The sequence below is a fragment of the Misgurnus anguillicaudatus genome, chromosome 20, assembly GCF_027580225.2.
Source record: "Misgurnus anguillicaudatus chromosome 20, ASM2758022v2, whole genome shotgun sequence".
NCBI classification, from domain to species: domain Eukaryota; kingdom Metazoa; phylum Chordata; class Actinopteri; order Cypriniformes; family Cobitidae; genus Misgurnus; species Misgurnus anguillicaudatus.
The window spans coordinates 9,445,450-9,466,897 of NC_073356.2; the positions used below are offsets into that span (position 1 = coordinate 9,445,450).

General features: G+C 40.5%; 1 protein-coding gene and 2 long non-coding RNA genes across 3 annotated transcripts; 2 read left to right on the forward strand and 1 right to left on the reverse strand.

The window, feature by feature from the left end:
- Positions 1-853: 853 nt before the first annotated feature.
- LOC141351413 (uncharacterized) lies at positions 854-2,742 on the forward strand. Its single transcript, XR_012359672.1, has 3 exons — positions 854-2,137; positions 2,236-2,323; positions 2,451-2,742. It is a non-coding gene; the product is annotated as an uncharacterized lncRNA (long non-coding RNA).
- An 8,159-nt stretch (positions 2,743-10,901) lies between these two features.
- On the forward strand, positions 10,902-13,751 carry LOC129425715 (E3 SUMO-protein ligase ZBED1). The gene is made up of 2 exons (XM_055181856.2): positions 10,902-12,641; positions 12,738-13,751. The coding sequence occupies exons 1-2, from the start codon at positions 11,007-11,009 to the stop codon at positions 13,137-13,139; spliced, it is 2,037 nt and encodes a 678-aa protein (XP_055037831.2). The 5' UTR covers positions 10,902-11,006; the 3' UTR covers positions 13,140-13,751.
- Positions 13,752-13,800: 49 nt separating this feature from the next.
- On the reverse strand, positions 13,801-17,436 carry LOC141351396 (uncharacterized). Its single transcript, XR_012359650.1, has 4 exons — positions 17,216-17,436; positions 16,491-16,654; positions 15,905-16,021; positions 13,801-15,241 (listed from the first exon to the last, which is right to left on the reverse strand). It is a non-coding gene; the product is annotated as an uncharacterized lncRNA (long non-coding RNA).
- Between the last annotated feature and the right edge of the window lie 4,012 nt (positions 17,437-21,448).

Sequence of the window (21,448 nt, forward strand, 5' to 3'; positions counted from 1 at the left end):
TGTAAACACTCGGCTTGTCCACCAGATAGCTGTATATAGCGGGCCAGTGAATATCTGGCCACTTGCTAACGTTTTCTTCCCACTCTGTTAGGAGCTCGGGGTCAGGCAGACAATACCCATTAGCTAAAACAAGTTTATTATGGTACTGTTCCTGGTCCTGTGGTGATAAAGACAGTGCATACCGTGACAGAACTTGCCGCTCTATTAGCCGCGCCATTTTTCTGACCCCAAGCTGCGCGCGCAATCAACCTAGGCGTTCGATGTTTACAAACATTGAAGGGGTCTATACAATGAAGATATTTGAAGATAAAAAAATATCGTTTGGAGAATTATTTTGGATTTAGAAAAAGTAAATCTTCCACAGCATTACCATTAGGATTTAGAGAAAAAGCTACTAAAAATATGATTGAGACAAGAATCACTACAATAGAATGGAATTTAGAGTCCTCATTAAAGGATGAACAAAACAATTAATCATAAAATTATATGTAGATTCTGTTAATCAACCTAATTAGATTAAGGCATGGGATTAAGTTAAATCAGGAATTCAATAAAGTTTTGTCAGAATAAAAATACAGAATAGATACATTTATACAACAAAGTATTATTAAGTATACCAGTAAGGCGTTAAAGGCGGAGTCCACGATGTTTGAAAAACGGTTTGGAGAAGGAGACGGGCCGACTACCAAAACACACTTATAGCCAATCAAATCAAATCAAATGCCAGTTTGCGTATGTGTGGGGCGGGTCTATCAACAGAAGGTCCAGATTCTATTGGGGTAGGGGCGTGTTTGTTTAGGTGATTTCAAATATCAACATTGGCTTTCAAACATCATGGACTCCGCCTTTAATTTCTCTTAGAAGAACAACGAGATGCAGCCAATAGATGACAAAATATACTGAATCAATTTTAATTAGAGATTAGTAGGAAAATGAGGTGTAGGTGTCTGGTTAGAAAACTAAATGGATAATGCTAAAATATATCAGGATGATGGAAACATTTGGAATCAACAAGAATGTTGTTAGGTCTTACGCCCTTTTCACACAGACATTCCGTAAAATATACGGGAAAGGCATCCTGGATTTTTCCGGGATCCTTAGATTTTTTGTTCATTCACACTGCCATGATTACGCGGCATCTGATGGTCCCGGAAAGACACGTGACCTATCGAAAGTCCTGCCCTCTCTTCTACGCAGCATCTGAAGCAGCATTTTTGTTTATGATAAGATTATAAAGGAGCGCGTGACGAGCCGTTCTAATGCTGGTGAGTGATCTCAGCTCCGCTTCAGAGTGGATATTGACGAGCTCCCTGATCTCTGCTTTAATACAGTTTTCAGACATTTCTCATCGTGATTGTTTATATGCATTTAAAACTCGCATTTTGAGGAGCTGAACGATATATCTTGTTGGGATGACACGCGGGTATTTTCGTTTATTATAGCTCAAATGAGCACATGACGCGATATTCTTTTATGCTGCTGAATGATCTCCGTTTCAACGCAGTAAGTAACGAGCTAACTTTCCTGATATCTGCTTCAGTCCAGTTTGCTGACATTTCTCGTTGTGAATGTTGTAAATCCCTCATTTTAAAGAGTTGAACTACTTCATGTTGCCATGACACGCGCGTCCTCACTATGGCAGTGCGTCATTGTTTATGCGTCTCATTTATCATTTCCTGAAAACTGCGTCAATATAGTTTGCAACATTTCTCGTGGTGAATGTTTATATGCATGTTATCTCTCGTTTTAAGGAGCTGAACCGCACTTAAAGCACTCCTTTCGCAAATGAGCATAGAGCCGCACTTTGCCATAGGCCATTACCCAGAATACTTGTAGTGTCGTGACATTTCAAACAGCTAACCAATGAGGGAGCAAAACGGTTGCTATGGTTGGACGCCGGGAAAACTCAGAAGGAAAAGGAAGCCGGTGTGCTGAACAATATCAAATGGAGAAGAAATTTGTTTTTAAGTGTAAGTGAAAATAAGTGTATCAGAATGAGCGATAAATAACATAATACATGATGATACAATGATTTCACTTTCTTTTGTCAGGGTCCGACAAGCTTACTTTCAATTTTATAAAGTTCAGACAGAGAATGATTCATGGGGTGCAGAAATGCCTTTAGCCAAGGATATGAGTAAGTTAACATGGCCATAACATGAGCAGACAAATTTGATATTTGAAAGTAAGGGCTTCATTGCAAAGTGATCTAATGGATGAATGTGTGTTTTTCAGTGAAATTATCAAAAGTATGGGGCTGGAGGGGAAAGTGACTCAGCAGCATTGTAAAAATAAATGGGAAAATCTAAAGAAAAAGTACAAGGTAACTGCACTTTCACATGTTTTGTAACACTTATATTGAATTGGTATTGATAATACTATTTAATGACTGTCTAGAATTTAAACCATGTAAACAATGTTAACTTCCCCCTTCATAACTGTTACATAAGGACTTAACACTGGCCAATGGCTTCAGGCATGGCTGCAAAGAAAATCCATGAGGCTGCAGTGACCTCTCCTGCATCTGTCCCTGACCCATTTTTTGGCAGAGACCCTCAGTCAGGCCAGTTTATCGGTTCTCATCTGGACACAGCAGTGTAGGGAAAGCCTGTATAAATGCTCACTGTGTGAACACAGTAATTCAGTAATTTCATTAATTTCTGTTTATTAGTAAAAGTCTGATATGTGTTACAAATAAAGAGAAACATTTATCATAAAAAAACTCGTCCTTTTTTACTGAAACAAAGTGTCAGGCACAAAACACAGAGGATCCCAATGCAGTTAACAGAAGGTTTTATTTAAACAATAATGACAGCAAACAGACAATGGCACGTCTGGGCATAAAGCCACACCAGGGCAGACGGCTGAGACGGGGAACACACACAGGCACCGGAACGATGAACCACACACGCTCGGGCTCCGGCCAGACAACGAACGGTGGGAGGAAGTATGGAGACCCCGATACGGGACAGGATGCGTAGACCGCTCCCGTGAGCGCCGCGTCACGAGAGCCAAAGGGACAGGGGAAAATCCTGCGGCGGGCAGAGGGAGAGAGCATTAGTGATACTGATGAGAGAAGCTGGACAACTCCAGTGATTAAGGACCTCTCCAATGGACAGCGACAATGCCGCGATAAGTCTCCGCTGTAAAGTGATAGACCAGTCTATAAATCCAACAGAGGTTGAAGACAGTCCGTAACAGGCAGCAGAGAAACAGTCCAGAGAGCCGTCGAATAATCAGAGTCCACAGGAAAACTCTCGGGTAGCAGTGAGCTCAGACTGGGGTAGGGAAATAAATCCACAAACTAGAATCAGACACAAAACAAGACTAGAAACTAGCGTAGCTAGAAATGGCGAGAACATACACCGTGACAGACGAGTATATAGACAAACTTTGACAATGTTTGACAATCGTTTGACAATCTTTGACAATCATTGACAATCATTGACAATCATTGACAATCTTGACAAACGAACTTGCAAAGACACACTAAACACACAGGGATTAAATACACAGACAAGATGACGGGATAACAAGCAACAGGTGAGGAAGACGAGAGGAGGTAATCACACTGAACAGGAACACCTGTGTGGAAAGCACACGTGAACCTGAAAAACACATACAAACACAAGACAACCACAATACAAACAAGACAAAACCATAAATATTTATATATAAATAAATATATATAAATATATGTATACACATGAAAACAGAACACTAGACTAAACAAGACGTAAAAACAAAGACTGGAAAATGCAAGGGAGCGGGGATAAAGTCACAATGACAAGAGAATACAAGGGAGCGGGGAAAAGTCACAAGACACGAGAAAAGCGTGGTCTGATATGACAATACCAAAACCACGTTCTCCCACACAAAACATTGTACTGTTAGGACCCTGCCATACAAAACTAGATATAATTACCAACAAGATTATGGCAGAGTCCTCACAGGACCCTCCCCTCAAGGGACGCCACCTGGCGGCCCTCAAGGAGAGACACAAGACAAGACAGACTGGACACTGGACAACATCCACGAAAACATGACAAACACCAACAGAGGAAGACAAGACAGAACAACTAGAGGGTTAGGGTGGGACAACAAAAACAACAAACAAGGGAGGGGGGCGGGAGAACAACAGCGTTCACAGGAGGAGGGATTGGACTGGGTACAGGACGAGCCTTCTGACCCCGGGGAGTAACTGAGGGTTGGGTGCGTTGAGACCGGGCAGGCCTAACGGGGGTTCTTAGGGGAGGAAACATTGGGAAAAACAAAGTCAGGTTTAGAAGGCTGAGGGGAAACAGGAACAGTGACAGGGGGCGCTGCGGCCGGCAGCGGAGATGAGACAGGAACCATTACGGGGGGCGCCGCGTCCGGCGGCGGAGACGACATGGAGACTGTGACAGGGGGCACAGCGGACGGCTGTGGAGGCGAGACAGGAATCATGACAGGGGAGGCTGCAGACAGCAGCGACGATGAGACAGGGGCAATGACAGGGGGCTGCGCAGACGGCAGGGGCTGCAGCGGTGGCTGCACAGACGGCAGAGGCTGCAGCGGAGGCTGCGCAGACGGCAGAGGCTGCAGCGGAGCAGACAGAGGCTGCTGCTTCTCAGAGGACTGAGGGATGGCAGCTGGCTGAAGAGCAGAGGAGTCCTTCTTCCTCTTCTTCCTCCATCTGGAGGCCGGTACCCAGCCAACATTTGTATATAGGGCCCATATGGGTATGAACTGGGCTGAAAAATGGGCCCTATATAGGATTGTCCGCGGGTTCCATAATGGCCTCATGCCAGTTGCCCACATGGATTTCATGCAGGATTGCACTTGCTACTAGGTGGGCCCCACCTGGGCAACATGCACGACACCCATATTGGGCCCAGATTTGAGTTTTATATGGGTACTACATAGGGACAACATGGTCATGAAGTATGGGTTGTAAGTGGGATTGTCCACGGGTTCCATATTTGCCCCTTGTCAATTACCCATGTAGGTTATCTGTAGGATTCCACTGGGTGTTTGGTGGGCCCCAATTGGGCAATATGCATAATGCCCATGTTGGGCCCAGATTTGAGTTTTATGTGGGTACTACATAGGGACAACATGATCATGAAATATGGGTTGTAAGTGGGATTGTCCGCTGGTTCCATGTTTGCCCCTTGTCAATTACCCATGTAGGTTATCTGTAGGATTCCACTGGGTGTTTGGTGGGCCCCAATTGGGCAATATGCATAATGCCCATGTTGGGCCCAGATTTAAGTTTTATGTGGGTACTACATGGGGACAACATGGTCATGAAATATGGGTTGTAAGTGGGATTGTCCACGGGTTCCATATTTGCCCCTTGTCAATTACCCATGTAGGTTATCTGTAGGATTCCACTGGGTGTTTGGTGGGACCCAATTGGGCAATATGCATAATGCCCATGTTGGGCCCAGATTTGAGTTTTATGTGGGTACTACATAGGGACAACATGGTCATGAAATATGGGTTGTAAGTGGGATTGTCCGCGGGTTCCATGTTTGCCCCTTGTCAATTACCCATGTAGGTTATCTGTAGGATTCCACTGGGTGTTTGGTGGGCCCCAATTGGGCAATATGCATAATGCCCATGTTGGGCCCAGATTTGAGTTTTATGTGGGTACTACATGGGGACAACATGGTCATGAAATATGGGTTGTAAGTGGGATTGTCCGCGGGTTCCATGTTTGCCCCTTGTCAATTACCCATGTAGGTTATCTGTAGGATTCCACTGGGTGTTTGGTGGGCCCCAATTGGGCAATATGCATAATGCCCATGTTGGGCCCAGATTTGAGTTTTATGTGGGTACTACATGGGGACAACATGGTCATGAAATATGGGTTGTAAGTGGGATTGTCCGCGGGTTCCATGTTTGCCCCTTGTCAATTACCCATGTAGGTTATCTGCAGGATTTCACTGGGTGTTTGGTGGGCCCCAATTGGGCAATATGCATAATGCCCATGTTGGGCCCAGATTTGAGTTTTATGTGGGTACTACATAGGGACAACATGGTCATGAAATATGGGTTGTAAGTGAGATTGTCCGTGGGTTCCATGTTTGCCCCTTGTCAATTGCCCATGTAGGTTATATGCAGGATTTTACTCGGTTTTAAGGTAGTTCCCAAATGTACAACATAAGCAAAACCCATCTGGGACCCATCTTACAGCTCTAAATGGGTGCTACACGAAGACTACCTGATCTAAAATCTGGGTTGCTGGTGGGATTGTATGCGTTTCTGCTACATCTACATGAGTTTCAGCTTTGAAAAGCTGTGGCAGAGGTTAAACCAAAAAAATTAAAATGTTAGTCTGAACTTGCATTAAACTACACAAGAAAAACTTTTTGAGTCTGTTACCATAAATACATTTGTTGCAGAATTGATCAAACTTTCAGAATAGGAAGTTGTGAACCAAAGAATCATACAACCCCCTTGACTATATTTAGACAAAAAATACCCCAAAAGACACAATTCACAACAAAAGGTACAGCAAAATATAGATTTCTTTAAAATTATAACTATAAATCCTAGGTCAGCAGCTAGTAAATACAATAACTATAGTTAGGCTGTAATTAATTTGTTGCAGGTAAATACATTATTTTAGTAAACTGCATATTCAATAAGACATATCCAGTGTTATCCAGTTAGCGTATTGTAATGAGAGGAGTGTGATGACGCCCTGTATTAACAGGGCAGAAAGAAGTAAAGCACACAGTGACACTGAAATCCTTTCAAATTCCATTTTTATTTAACTAACCATCATGCCACATTTGTTACAATGGCACAAAACTATTTTAGAACCTTTTAGAGTCTTGAGTGTTTTGAAAAGAAGTATGTCCTTCAAGAAATACAGTAACAAGATAAAGTATATTAACCTTTTGGAATTTCATAGCTTTCTAAATAAATTTGTCATAAAATGTGATCTGGTCTTCATCAAGTCAAGGGTATTGACAAACATAATGGTTCTAAAAAAACAAAACAATAAAGACATGAAAGAACAGAATTATTTAAGAACAACCTAAAAACTCATAGTGCTTGTGAAAAAAGTATGTGAACTTTTAAGCGAACGAGACCTCGAAAAAGCAAAATGGAGTCAGGTTTTATCACACCTGGAGTCTCTTTAAGATAATGTATTTGGAGGTGTGGACTACAGCTACTTTAAAGTTTACTTTTGGAGTTCATTTTTTTATATGGGCCATGCCTCACCAAAAAGAGCTATCAAAAGAGCTTTAATCAAGAATTGTTGCTTTACATGGAGCTCGAAAGGGTTAAAAGTTATGTCAAAGACTGTAGAAATTCACCAGTCTACAGACATACAATCTACAAATGGAGATGCTTTGGGACTGTTGCTACTCTACCAAGAGATGGACACCCAGTCAAAATGACACTAAGAGCACCACGAAGACTCATTAAAGGAACAGTCCACTCATTTTCAATACTAAAATATGTTATTACCTTAACTAAGAATTGTTGATACATCCCTCTATCATCTGTGTGCGTGCACGTAAGCGCTGGAGCGCGCTGCGACGCTTCGATAGCATTTAGCTTAGCCCCATTCATTCAATGGTACCATTTAGAGATAAAGTTAGAAGTGACCAAACACATCAACGTTTTTCCTATTTAAGAGGAGTAGTTAAACGAGCAAGTTTGGTGGTACAAAATAAAACGTAGCGCTTTTCAAGCGGATTTAAAAGAGGAACTATATTTTATGGCGTAATAGCACTTTTGGGAGTACTTCGACTCGGCGCAGTAACACCCTCCCTCTCCCATTATGAGAGTGAGAAGGGGAGCGGACTTTTCAGGCGAGTCGAAGTACTCCCAAAAGTGCTATTACGCCATAAAATATAGTTCCTCTTTTAAATCCGCTTAGAAAAGCGCTACGTTTTATTTTGTACCACCAAACTTGCTCGTTTAACTACTCCTCTTAAATAGGAAAAACGTTGATGTGTTTGGTCACTTCTAACTTTATCTCTAAATGGTAGCATTGAATGAATGGGGCTAAGCTAAATGCTATCGAAGTGTCGCAGCGCGCTCCAGCGCTTACGTGCACGCACACAGATGATAGAGGGATGTATCAACAATTCTTAGTTAAGGTAATAACATATTTTAATATTGAAAATGAGTAGACTATTCCTTTAATGAGGTATAGAAACAACCCAGAATGACAGGCAAAGATTTGAAGGCATTATTGGAACTCTCTGTATTTGAGTCTACAACACGTAAAACACTGAACAAGCAGTGTATTCACGGCAGGACACCAAAGGAAGTCACTAATTACAGTACTAAAAAGAACATTGCTGCACGCCTGAAATTTGCAAAAGAACAAATTGACATTCCAACAGTGGTATTTGGCAAAATGTTTTGTGGACTAATGAAACGAAGATTGAACTATTTGGAAAAACACACAGCACTACATCTGGCATAGAAAGGGCACGCAATATCATTATGAAAACATCATCCCAACTGTAAAGTATTATGGAGAAGACCTGTTGATTTGGGCCTGCTTTGCTGCATCAGGGTATGGCCAGCTTGCAATCATTGAGGGGAAGATAAATTCCCAAGTTTATCAGACAATTCTTCAGGATAATGTGTGAATGTCTGTAGGAGGAATGTCTGGGTGATGCAACAGGACAAAGACCCAAAACACCGGAGCAAGTCCAGAGGAGAATGGCTTCAGAAAAACAAAATCCGCCTTTTGGAGTGGCCAAGTCAAAGCCCAGACCTCAACACAATAGAGATTTTATGGATTGACTTGAAGAACGGCATACACATGAGACGTCCAAATATTGAAGCGTGAGCGCTCTTTTGCTGTTAACTGTCATATTAGCAGAAACTTTAAAAAGAGGGCGTTTACTGTGACCTTGTTTGAGGGTGAGAGGTGCACAAACACGCAGGAGAGAGTGAGAGAGTCCGGTTCTTCAAAGCAGCTGTAAACTTCCCTCACCACACCGTAAGGCCTGCCTCTCCCCTCATTCGATTGGAAAATGGAAAGACGCGAATGACGTCGTGCGCTTTTCCGCTCTCAGCGCTCCTTCAAAAGCGAGTGCTGCGACTGGCAGCAAAAACCGCAAGCCGTTCGGCACGCATAAACGCTCCCTGCCCAAAAAATATCATTCAAAAAAAGGCGCCTGCAACTTCCATAAACACGTTTGATGTGGTTGGCCACTAAGTGTGTTCAATAAAGACATAAAAGATCAGAAGTTGTGTTATTTTTTTAGACACATTATGTTAGATGGAAATCAGATCACATTTTATGAAAAAATCATTTTAAAAAAATGAAAATCCAAAAGATTCACATTTCTCCTTGCCACCATATATAGTATAAGGAGGTATGTACTTTGATAAGTATATTGCGAATACAATTAGAAAAAAAATTATATTTAAAGGGCCCATAGCATGAAAACCTGGTAAAATGTTCGCTGCAAGCATGTCAAAAATAGGTAATATAAATGTGGCTCCCCTTGTGATATCAGAAGGGGATCTTATTATAATAATAACACTCCTTAATCTGCACTATCCAAACATGGCGCTGCCATTTGGTGCAGAGAGTGAGAAAAGATAATTGGCAGAGCAACTGAGTTTCGGTTTCAACGGGCCACCGTCGTTGTGGTCTGTGTTTGCATTTTAAAGGACACGTTTAAAGGACGCAGTTTTGCTTGGACCTACAAAGTGGCAACTTCAACTCGCTACAACAAACCATCCATATATACGATATTTTGAGCTAGAGTTCCACACATGTACTCTGGAGACACCAAAGATCCACCCTACATCCCAAAGGGGCCATTTCACAAGACCCCTTTAAGATGCCAAACAAATCCCTGGTGTCCCCAGAGCACAAACGCGAAGCTCCAGCTCAAAATACCATATAAATAATTTATTATAGCATGTTAAAATAGCGACTTTGTAGGTGTGTGCAAAAATGTGCTGTTTTGGGTGTGTCCTTTAAAATAGGGGTGCACCGAAATTTCGGTCGCCGAAATTTTCGGTCAAAAATGGCATTCTGTTTCGGCCGAAATAAAAAATCCAGCCGAAAAAGTCAACCGAAAATGAATGTTAACTGCGCCCCTCCCATCCGTGCACTAGCGCTTAGGTTTCACTCACGGTGATCAGTCGTCTCCCACCCCTCCCCTTCGTGCTCAAGCAGGTTTCACTCACGGTCGAGCTGTTTGCACGTGTCTGCAAAGATTAAGCATGTCTTGATGTGTAAACTTTAGAGAGAGTCGCGCTAATGTGTCTCATACTGTAATCCATTAACATACATTCGGCGAATAAAGCAACGAAACACAACGTAACGTTTTTATGTGGAGCGACTGTTGCGCTGTTTGGGATCCACCCTCGTTCTCTATGTGTGCGCGCGCGTTTAATAGTGCACATACGAGAGAAACGCGTTTAAAAAAAAAAAACAAGCAAACATAAAATCTCTCTGTTATTGACAGGGCACATATAAACAAAATTATCTCCACAGTATTCTTTTTCTAATAAAAACATTTGTTTATGTCTTAAGTGTATGTATAGATTACAGTCAGATTAACCTACTTAAGTCTGTGTCATTAATGTTGATCAAACAACCCATGACAAAGAGACAAATAGCTCTAAAAATAATAATACATTTAATTTATTGTGTTATGATTCATTTAATTTGATTTATGTACCTAATGCTAATTTCAGACCTTATTAATGTACAACTTTGTTCTTTTTTGTAAATGTTTGCAATTTCTTTATTGTTTATTAGATTTTTTCCCACCTGCTTTTTGCTGATCCGAATAATAATCTGTTTTGTGCCTCAATATCTGTAATGTGATCCGAACTGTGAGGTTTTTTTACCCGTCTCACACCCCTAGTAAAGTTATTACACAGTGATAGCCATAAATGCAATTGTACTTATAGGGATGTAACGATATTGACGATATCGCGCTACCGCGGTTGTAAACGTGTCTCGGTATCGTCGTGGTTGGGTTACAATATTAAAATGACATGTGTCCGTCAAAAGCAAGATGAATAAACACAGTCCCGCGGAACAAATCATTGTTAACTACATAGACCATGATCCTTTGCGCTGCGTCGTCACAACAACCGTTGTTAAGCCAATAGGATTGCACGCTGCACGCTATAGTATCCAAACAACCTCACAAGCCAGCATGGCCGACAGCGATACTCGTAAGGATGAAAACAATAACCCAGAATTTGAGAATGAGATTGCGCCAGCCCCTGCAGCTTTTAAATCAGATGTCTGGAAACATTTTGGTTTCGCCGTGTCAAAAAACGCAAAAGGAGAGAAGGTGGTGGACAGACAATGGACTATGTGCAAGCACTGCCACATTAAAGTGCGATACAACATGGGAAACACAAGCAACATGCGAAGTCATCTGACGACCCATCATCCCGAAAAGTTTGCAGATTCTCTCACAAAGAAAGTCGTGTCCGGTCAAAAAACCCTGAAGGAGGCATTTTCAACAACTATGCCACACAGCAGCGCCAGGGCTCAAGAAATCACGAGGTACATCGCGGAATACATAGCGTGTGATTTACGTCCCTTTTCTGCAGTAGATGGCAAAGGATTTAAAAGGTTAGTTGCCAAGCTTGAGCCGAAGTATCAAATGCCGTCGCGGGCTCATTTTAGTCAAACTGTGTTCCCTGCTCTTTACCGTGAGACAAAAGAACGTGTCATGTGGAACCTTAAACAGTCTGAGTGCATTGCTATTACCACTGATGGGTGGACTTCCAGAGCGACTCACAGTTACATTACTATTACGGCACATGGTTTGACGAATGAATGGGAAATGCAGAGTTACGTTTTACAAACTAGACAGCTTAGCGAATCACACACTGGCGTAAACATAGCCGAATTCCTTAAATCTGCAGTCAAAGAGTGGGGGCTGGACAAGATTGGAACAAGGATCGCTGTTGTTACTGACAACGCGAGCAACATGCGCGTTGCAGTTAAGGAAGCCGAACTGTCCCCTCACATACGGTGCTTTGCGCACACACTAAACCTGGCCTCCCAAGCAGGTTTAAAAGTCAACGCAGTGAGCCGGCTACTCGGCAGAGTCAGACGTGTAGCAAGTTTTTTTCACCGCAGTTCTACAGCCACAGCCGTGCTGACCACCAAACAAAAACTACTCAATCTCCCTGTACATAAACTCATTATTGATGTAGTGACAAGATGGAATAGCTCTCTGGACATGGTGGAGCGCTACCTTGAACAACAACAAGCTGTTCCTGCAGCTCTACTGAGTGATGAACTGAGACACAAGTCGCGTGAAATTGACACTTTGGACACATCTGACATTGCAAATGCAGAGGATCTTGTGAAGATTCTTTTACCAATAAAAAAGGCCACAACTGTTCTCTGTGATGAGTCGCAACCAACAATATCTCTCATTTCACCACTAAAACAAATGATTCAGGACAGCATGGCCACAGATAATCACGACTCAAATGCCATTGCTCAGATGAAGGCAGCCATTTTGAAGGATCTTACTGACAGATACCAAGGAGAGGATGAAAAGTTCATGCAGGAGAGCAGTGCTTTGGATCCACGCTTTCGGACCTTGCAACATCTAGGCAGTGGAGAGAGAGAGGACGTCTTTGAACGAATAAAGTTCAAAGCATCACAGATGCAACAACAGGTAAAAAATGTTAACGCGGTGCCATAGAGAAAATTGAGAGAAATACAATAAAATGTAACAAAATGCTAATATAATGTCTTATCATTTATGAACCAGGACCAAGATGTGCTGCCCAGGAGCCCACATGCAGCAGATCTGGACGACAGCAGCGCAAGCTTTGTGCCTCCTCTTAAGAAGCATGCCCTTGAGGACCTCCTTGGCTCTTCTTTTAGCAGTAATCAAGTCACAGGTGGAATTCAGGCAGAAATTGACTCTTACTGCAAAGAAACATTAGTTTCTCTGTCTGCTTGCCCTCTTAAATGGTGGAGAGAAAATGCAGGGCGGTATCCTATTTTGTCTTCATTAGCAAAGACCTACCTGTGTATACCCGCTACCTCTGTGCCCAGTGAAAGGGTATTTTCAACAGCTGGGGATATTGTAAATGCCCAAAGGTCTCTTCTTCTCCCTTGCAATGTTGATCTTTTGATCTTTCTAAAGAAAAATTTGAACATTAGCTAAAGGATAGTTCAGTGTTTTTCAGAAGGCGTTTTGCCAGACTGTTTAAGGATGTTTTTACTGTTTTTTGTTTCTTCTCCCTTGCAATGTAGATATTTTGATCTTTCTGATGAAAAACGTGAACATAAGCTAAATTATGTTATTTTAGTGTTTTTTTTTAAGGCTTTTTGACTGACTATTTTATTTAAGTTTTAAGTTATGTTCCTAAATACCAGTTTTAAAAGGCTGCTTTTATTTGCCTTGCACATTTAAACCTGACTTAACTTGATCTTTGTTTGCACTTAAAGGGAATTCCCTATTGTTTACAATTGTTCTAGGTGCTTCTTAACTTGAACATTGCACAGAAGAAACAGTTATGCAACCAAATATTACTATACAGACTATTGATGTTCCTGACTACAACTTTTACTTCAAAAGCACTATGTGATCAGGGTTTTATGTTGTCATGATCCATGAATACAACAATAAATTGCCTGTTGACTGGCAAAAGTACAATAAATGTCAGTATTTTTTCGCTATTATCATCACATACACTACCGTGAGCCATGTAACAACACCGCGAGCGTTTCCACAATACCGCAACAACAACCGTACCGCGAAGCCAATACCGAAACGGCGCCGTACCGTGAGATGTTGATACCGTTACATCCCTATGTACTTATAATTGGCATAATAATTTCTTTCGGTGTTTCGGTTTTTCGGCCTTGGTTTCCTTTTTTCGGTTTTGGCCAAGAATTTTCATTTCGGTGCATCCCTACTTTAAAATGCAAATGAGCTGATGAAATTCAAACACTGATAACAATGATGGTGGTTTGTTGAAATTGAAACTTAATTGTGCTGTGAATTTTTTTCTCTGTCTCTCCCTCTCTGCACTAAATGGCAGTGCTGTGGTTGGATAGTGCAGATTAAGGTGTGGTATTATTATAATAAGAGCTCCTTCTGACATCATAAGGAGAGCCAAATTTCAACTACCTATTTTTTCACATGCTTGCAGAGAATGGAAGTTACTGGGTTGATCTTTTTCACATTTTCTAGGTTGATAGAAGCACTGGGGACCCAATTGTAGTACTTAAACATGGAAAAAGTCAGATTTTCATGCCATGGCCCCTTTAAAAAATTATTGAAATGGGGCCCTTAAAAGTAAATGAAAGTAAGATAATTACAAACACAGTTTTTCAATATTTTACTATGTTCTTCCATCAACTTAGCCGAATAAATACATATCTCTCTTTTCTCAATGCGTACACTTAAACTTAACTTGATATTTCGCAGAGTCTGCTCAATGTACTAACATTAGTACAGGCATGTTGGTTATGTTGACTGTAGTTTAAGCAAGAGGGGGAGTAGTCAGGAGTGATGATGTTACTGTGCCCAAGGTCGAGTGCTACAAACTAAGTGCTCTTCCGCCATACAATATAGTTATATTTTTTACCATACTTCCTCGTGTAACTACTCATGTAACAGTCTTTGAATAGGGAAAACATGGAAGTGTTTGGTGGCTATTAAATTCATCCCTGTTTGGATCCTAATGAATGAATGGTGCTTGGCTAAATGCTAACACATTCACGCCACACTTTACAACAAATAAAGGCAGGGTGCATGAAAGCCAATGTTGATATTTGAAATCATCTAAACAAACACACCCTTACCCTAATAGAATCTGGACCTTCTTTTGATAGACCCGCCCCACACATACGCAACCCAGGCAACGATGTCATTTAGTAGACATGCTGCTAATTGGCTACAAGTGTGTTTTGATAGTCGGCCTGTCTCCCTTTTCCAAAACGTTTTTTTTTAGAAATTGTGCACCCCACCTTTAAGTGCACACATTGAGAAAAGAGAGGTTTGTATTAATTCATCTAAGTTGAGGGAAGAACATGGTAAATATTGAAAAATGATTGTGTTTTCCTTTAAGAAAAATTAAAGAACTACAACAGTTCAAATCAACAACTGTAGTTTTAACCTTTCTCAAACAGACATCCTTTTCTGCATTCTTGATGCTCTCTGTCCTCCTCTGTCCCTTGCCCCAGTAAACCATTTTGGCAGTGCCTTCTCAGCTTCTTGCTGGTTGACCTTGGACATCAGGGCGTTGTTCTTAAGAGCATCTGCAAAACCAAATAAATTTTTAAGATAAAGAAATATTAAAAATGGCACATTTGTACTTTTTACAATGACAGTCTTTGGCATACAGTAGGTATTAAAGGATGGATACTCGAACCGAGCCAGCGGTACCCGACGGGCCGGGTTCGGATAGATATTTAGAAATTATGTTCGGGTTGGGCTCGGTGCAATAAGGCATTGAACATTTGAAATTTAAAACAGCTTATTATAATATGTAGGCAGCCAATGGGCCTGTTTATAGCGATAGTTCATCTTAAAATGAAACACGCGCATTCACACATCACCTTCTTATTCATCTAATGTTTAATAGCGGGTTGCAAAACAACTTCATAGGTGCATACTGCCACCTACTGTATCGGGTGCACAGAATGAGGGCGTAGGGGCTGCCGTTTCTCTGGGGATAATGTTGTATTAGAGGTAAAAAATTATATAAATACTGTTCGGTTTCTCGCACAAACCGAAGGTTTTGTGTCTTAAGTAGGACACGGATGTGTCGTCACGAGCTGCAGGGTTTTATTTGGATTTGTCTGTGCATGTTTTTTTTCTCTTTCGGTTTTTGTTACCATCCACTTATACAACTGACAGACTGAAACTGTTGGAGTTAAAAATCTACATTTGTGTTCTACTGAAGAAACAAAGTCACCTACCTCTTGGATGGCCTGGGGGTAAGCTGATAAACATAAGTTTCATTTTAAGATGAACTATCGTCATCCATCTTCATGTGTGCGGAAATGTGTTTATGTTGAATAACAGCTACTCAGGATCTGAAAAAAATCCATAAAAATGACAAAATTATATGAGTTAACAGCTACTGTTAAAGTTCACTAACCAAGTCTATACTATACAGTATGTACGCTAAAAAAAAATTCATGTAAAGGTAGGCATAGAAGTCAATAGTCTTGTTATAACGCTGCACCTAATTGCTTCCCTACATCCAAAATGACATTAAAACTTGTAATAGATATCAGTGATCAAACTGAGCAAACAAAATAGTGCTCTTACTAGATGCAGCCAAACGAAAACGTGATTTCCATAGGAGGGGACAGCAGTCAATATTTTACTTGAGTAAAAATACAGTAATTCGTGTTATCTAATATTATCAAACTAATGTGTCACAAAAAGCACTCACATCTGAACAAACATTACTTTTTAGAGCGAATCAGACGCCAATCGTCGATGGATTTTCTTCCTGCTGTGATTCAAGTGAACATTTCTGAAAGCGCGTTAACTTACTTTGTCAGCTCGCGTGCGTTTATCCGGGTCTGACGCACAGGTCGCGCGAGCATTTTCGTCTTCGAATACATTTCCCGCTTCTGTTTCAGTAGATTGATAGTTCACTTGCATCCACTCCTTGGCGTGTTTTTAAGTTTCACGTTACGAGCGAGAAGTGCTGCAGCCTGCAGATGTACAGATGATTCAGATCTTGCAGCACACGGAACAAATCATTCAAACTGATTCAAACCGTTCAATCAATAGCTAGTTTAGAATCGACCCGGTACAAAACAGTAATTCATTTGCAATATTTTGTGAAGAACCGACTCGTTCAAAAGAGTCATTCATTCACAAATCAAATGCTTCGGCAAATTATGAAATAATAATAATAATCTGAAGTTCGCATTTCGTACTGCATCGTGCGTCGTGCAAAACTGAGGGCATGTCAATAGAAATATCATCGAGTTACGAGTAAAAGTAAAAATACCCACTATAACTGTTATCCTAAAGCGCTTCTTAAGTAAATGTTACGTTAACAGAGTAAATGTAATGTTTTAAAACTCTAACAATTTAAACACAAGGTTGATTTTCGCAACCTCGACCGTACGCATTCACCAAACGTTATCCCGGCGAGCTTCGCCACTGATTTAGAATAACATCCAAGAATATTTTAATGTTTGACTACTTGAATATACTTTTTATCAACAGTTTAATGTCATATATTGTAATAAAACAGATCTACTCACCACACTTCGAGCTTGCAGCACTCCAGTGAAGACAGCAATGTACCAGCTCTACGTTAACTGGCTCAGGAGAACAATGCGCATGTCCTTTCTTTCTTGGCGCCGTTTTTTTAAACGAATACAACATAGTGATGATGCAGGACAAATCACTTTTTAGCATTAATACTGCATTTTCTGTAGGATACACATATAATTCGAGTTTATTGCAATACACGTACACACACACAAACACACACACACACACACAATGTCTACGGTTTAGAATTTGTATGGGCCTGTATCTGCATAAATATACCCCAAAACACAATGTGCATATAGCCCTTACGAAAATTTACCATGGTTTTATTGTGGTAAAAGTGTAAACATGTTTTTTTGGTGTATTGGTTACTAGCAAAACCATGGTTCTATTATGTTTTTTGTTTTTGTTTTAACTATAGTAAAACCATGGTTAATTTTCTACATGAAAGTATAATAGCCCATTGAAAAAAGAGACAGCATAGCTAACGAAAATTAAGCATGTTTTTTTGTGGTACAGTAAAATGTTTTTTGGTATTGATTAGGCCTACTATTGGCAAAACCATGGTTTTACTAGAGTATGTTTTTTTTTTTTTAAACTGTAGTAAACCATTTAATTTAATTTAATTATTTAATTTTCATAAGGGTATATTTTGGAAAACTGTAGCCCATAGACCCCAAATAAATAAAATCCAGTAGCCATTTACGCAGTGACGGCCGCGTGGTGACTTCTTTATCGAGGGCACATGATGCAAATCTCATCACAACATGTAGCCTGTCATGTGTGTGGCATGAATTTAGTGTAGTGTCTTGCAAGTATTTTGTGAGCGCCTCTTTAATTACAAATCCTTTCGATGTGTGTCCAGCAGGCACGATGCATGATGCACATGGTTCACATGACGCAACAAACACATATTTTGACATGATGAGCAACACACATGACACCCCAAACACAAATTTTTGAATCCTTCACAAGAGAAGTCACCAGCCACCCCTGCACCACACCATAGTTGGTGAAACAAACTGTAAACTTATTTCTGAAATCTGATTGGTTGATTGAAATGTTACCCCCGGGTCAACATAAAGTTGCCCTGAGGACATCAACCACTTGGCAAAATCAGGAGAGCCTAGTTGCTCAATGCTCTTCTCATGGACCTAAACTCATGGACTCAGCATGACTCAGCTTGTCTCAATGTTGGCTAAACATTCTAAACACTTTCAGTATTGAAGGTCTGGCCAGAGCATGATAGAGGCCTTTGGTGTATGGTGATAATTCACTTAGTATCTATCAAAACATAAAATTAGTTCTACATATGAACAAATCCTCTCAGTATAGCAAACATTGGAGACAATGTAAATAAAAGATTTTTGTGCAGTTTTGACTGTTTAATTTATTAAAATTACACTCAGACATCCCACCCTACAAAAACTGATTGGGAAGGAAGCTCACCAACAAGCCCCCGCAAAAAAAAACATACATTTAAAATAATTAAATCATCAATATAAATTATATATTGTGTTATATTGTTTATTAGCCTACTTTAATATGGTTGCTCTTTTAACAGCTATAAAATATATGTACAATTATGAAGGACACCTTAAACTCCTTTGACCCTATATTTATAAAAAACTACACATATTTAAAATAAGATAAAAAGGAACAAATAAAGATAGGATCAAATGTTTTTGTTTTGTTTAAAAGCAGAGGGTTTACACACAGATACACTTTTATGTACTTGAAAAATAAAGTAAATATTGAATTATTTTCCAGTGTTTTTTTTGGACACTCTGTCATTTACTGTACATTGTAAATAAACTACTGTACAGTGGTTTACTGAGCTGAAGAGAGAGGTTGATTGTAAGCCTGCCCACAGTGAAAACTGATTGGTCTAGATATCAGAATACGGTGAATATGGTCTCTTTCTCACTTTTGCTAATTATGTTAGATCGCTTTAGACTTGCAGGAAAATTTTAACCTGAGCCTGAACCTAACTAATTTTTGCAATGTTTTGTCATCATATTACAAATAACATTTTAAATGCACTAATACAAGCTTTGGGTAAAAAATGCAAGGCTTCTGTTACATTGATGCAGCCGTCTTTACTTAGAAGTTATCCTGCAGTCCTTTGGGACTTCATAAACTATTAGGCTACATGTCTTGCTTTTAGCGTCACCATGGTTTGTGAAGTAAGACAGTCTGAAAACATAGGCATAAACCTTTCAGGATCCCTGTTTAAAACAGGGCATGAAATGACAATTACATATGGGGGTCCATGTCGGGAGCTTGTATGGGACTGATTGTGTTTGCCCATTTTGGTCTAATATGATTTGACAGAAAGGGTCCCATAAGTGTTTCCTTATTTAGAATCCATATACTCATGACCTATGTGGGTCCCACTTTGGGCCCATATAAGGAGTCTTTATAGGAATTATTGTGTTTGCCCATGTTGTACCCATATGGTTTGGCCGAAAGGGTCCCAAATGTGTATCCTCATTCAAAACCCATAAACTCATGACCTATGTGGGTCCCACTTCAGACCCATATAAGAAGCCTACATGGGAATAATTGTGTTTGCCCATGTTTTACCCATATGGCTTGGCCCAAAGGGTCCCATATGTGTTTCCTTATTCAAAACACATATACAGGTGACCTATGTGGGTCCCACTTCTAAACCATATAAGAAGCCTATATGGGAATAATTGTGTTTGCCCATGTTGTACCCATATGGTTTGGCCAAAAGGGTCCCATATGTGTTTCCTTATTCAAAACACATATACAGGTGACCTATGTGGGTCCCACTTTTAGCCCATATAAGGAGCCTGTATGGGAATAATTGTGTTTGCCCATGTTGTAACCATATGGTTTGGCCAAAAGTGTCCCATATGTGTTTCCTTATTCAAAAGACATATACAGGTGACCTATGTTGGTCCCACTTTTGGCCCATATAAGGAGCCTATATGGGAATATTTGTGTTTGCCCATGATGTATCCATATGGTTTGTCCAATAGGGTCCCATGTGGGTTTCCTTATTCAAAACACATATACAGGTGACCTATGTGGGTCCCACTTTCAGCCCATATAAAGAGCCTATATGGGAATAATTGTGTTTCCCCATGTTGAACCCATATGGTTTGGCCAAAAGGGTCCCATATGTGTTTCCTTATTCAAAACACATATACAGGTGACCTATGTGGGTCCCACTTTGGACCCATATAAGGAACCTATATGGGAATAATTGTGTTTGACCATGTGGAACACATATGGTTTGGCCAAAAGGGTCCCATATGTGTTTCCTTATTCAAAACACATATACAGGTGACCTATGTGGGTCCCACTTTGGACCCATATAAGGAATCTATATGGGGATAATTGTGTTTGCCCATGTTGTACCCATATGGTTTGGTTAAAAGGGTCCCATATGTGCTTCCTTATTCAAAACACATATACAGGTGACCTATGTGGGTCCCACTTTCAGCCCATATAAGGAGCCTGTATGGGAATAATTGTGTTTGCCCATGTTGTAACCATATGGTTTGGCCAAAAGTGTCCCATATGTGTTTCCTTATTCAAAAGACATATACAGGTGACCTATGTGGGTCCCACTTTTAGCCCATATAAGGAGCCTGTATGGGGAATAATTGTGTTTGCCCATGTTGTAACCATATGGTTTGGCCAAAAGTGTCCCATATGTGTTTCCTTATTCAAAAGACATATACAGGTGACCTATGTTGGTCCCACTTTTGGCCCATATAAGGAGCCTATATGGGAATATTTGTGTTTGCCCATGATGTATCCATATGGTTTGTCCAATAGGGTCCCATGTGGGTTTCCTTATTCAAAACACATATACAGGTGACCTATGTGGGTCCCACTTTCAGCCCATATAAAAAGCCTATATGGGAATAATTGTGTTTGCCCATGTTGAACCCATATGGTTTGGCCAAAAGGGTCCCATATGTGTTTCCTTATTCAAAACACATATACAGGTGACCTATGTGGGTCCCACTTTGGACCCATATAAGGAACCTATATGGGAATAATTGTGTTTGACCATGTTGGACACATATGGTTTGGCCAAAAGGGTCCCATATGTGTTTCCTTATTCAAAACACATATACAGGTGACCTATGTGGGTCCCACTTTGGACCCATATAAGGAATCTATATGGGGATAATTGTGTTTGCCCATGTTGTACCCATATGGTTTGGTTAAAAGGGTCC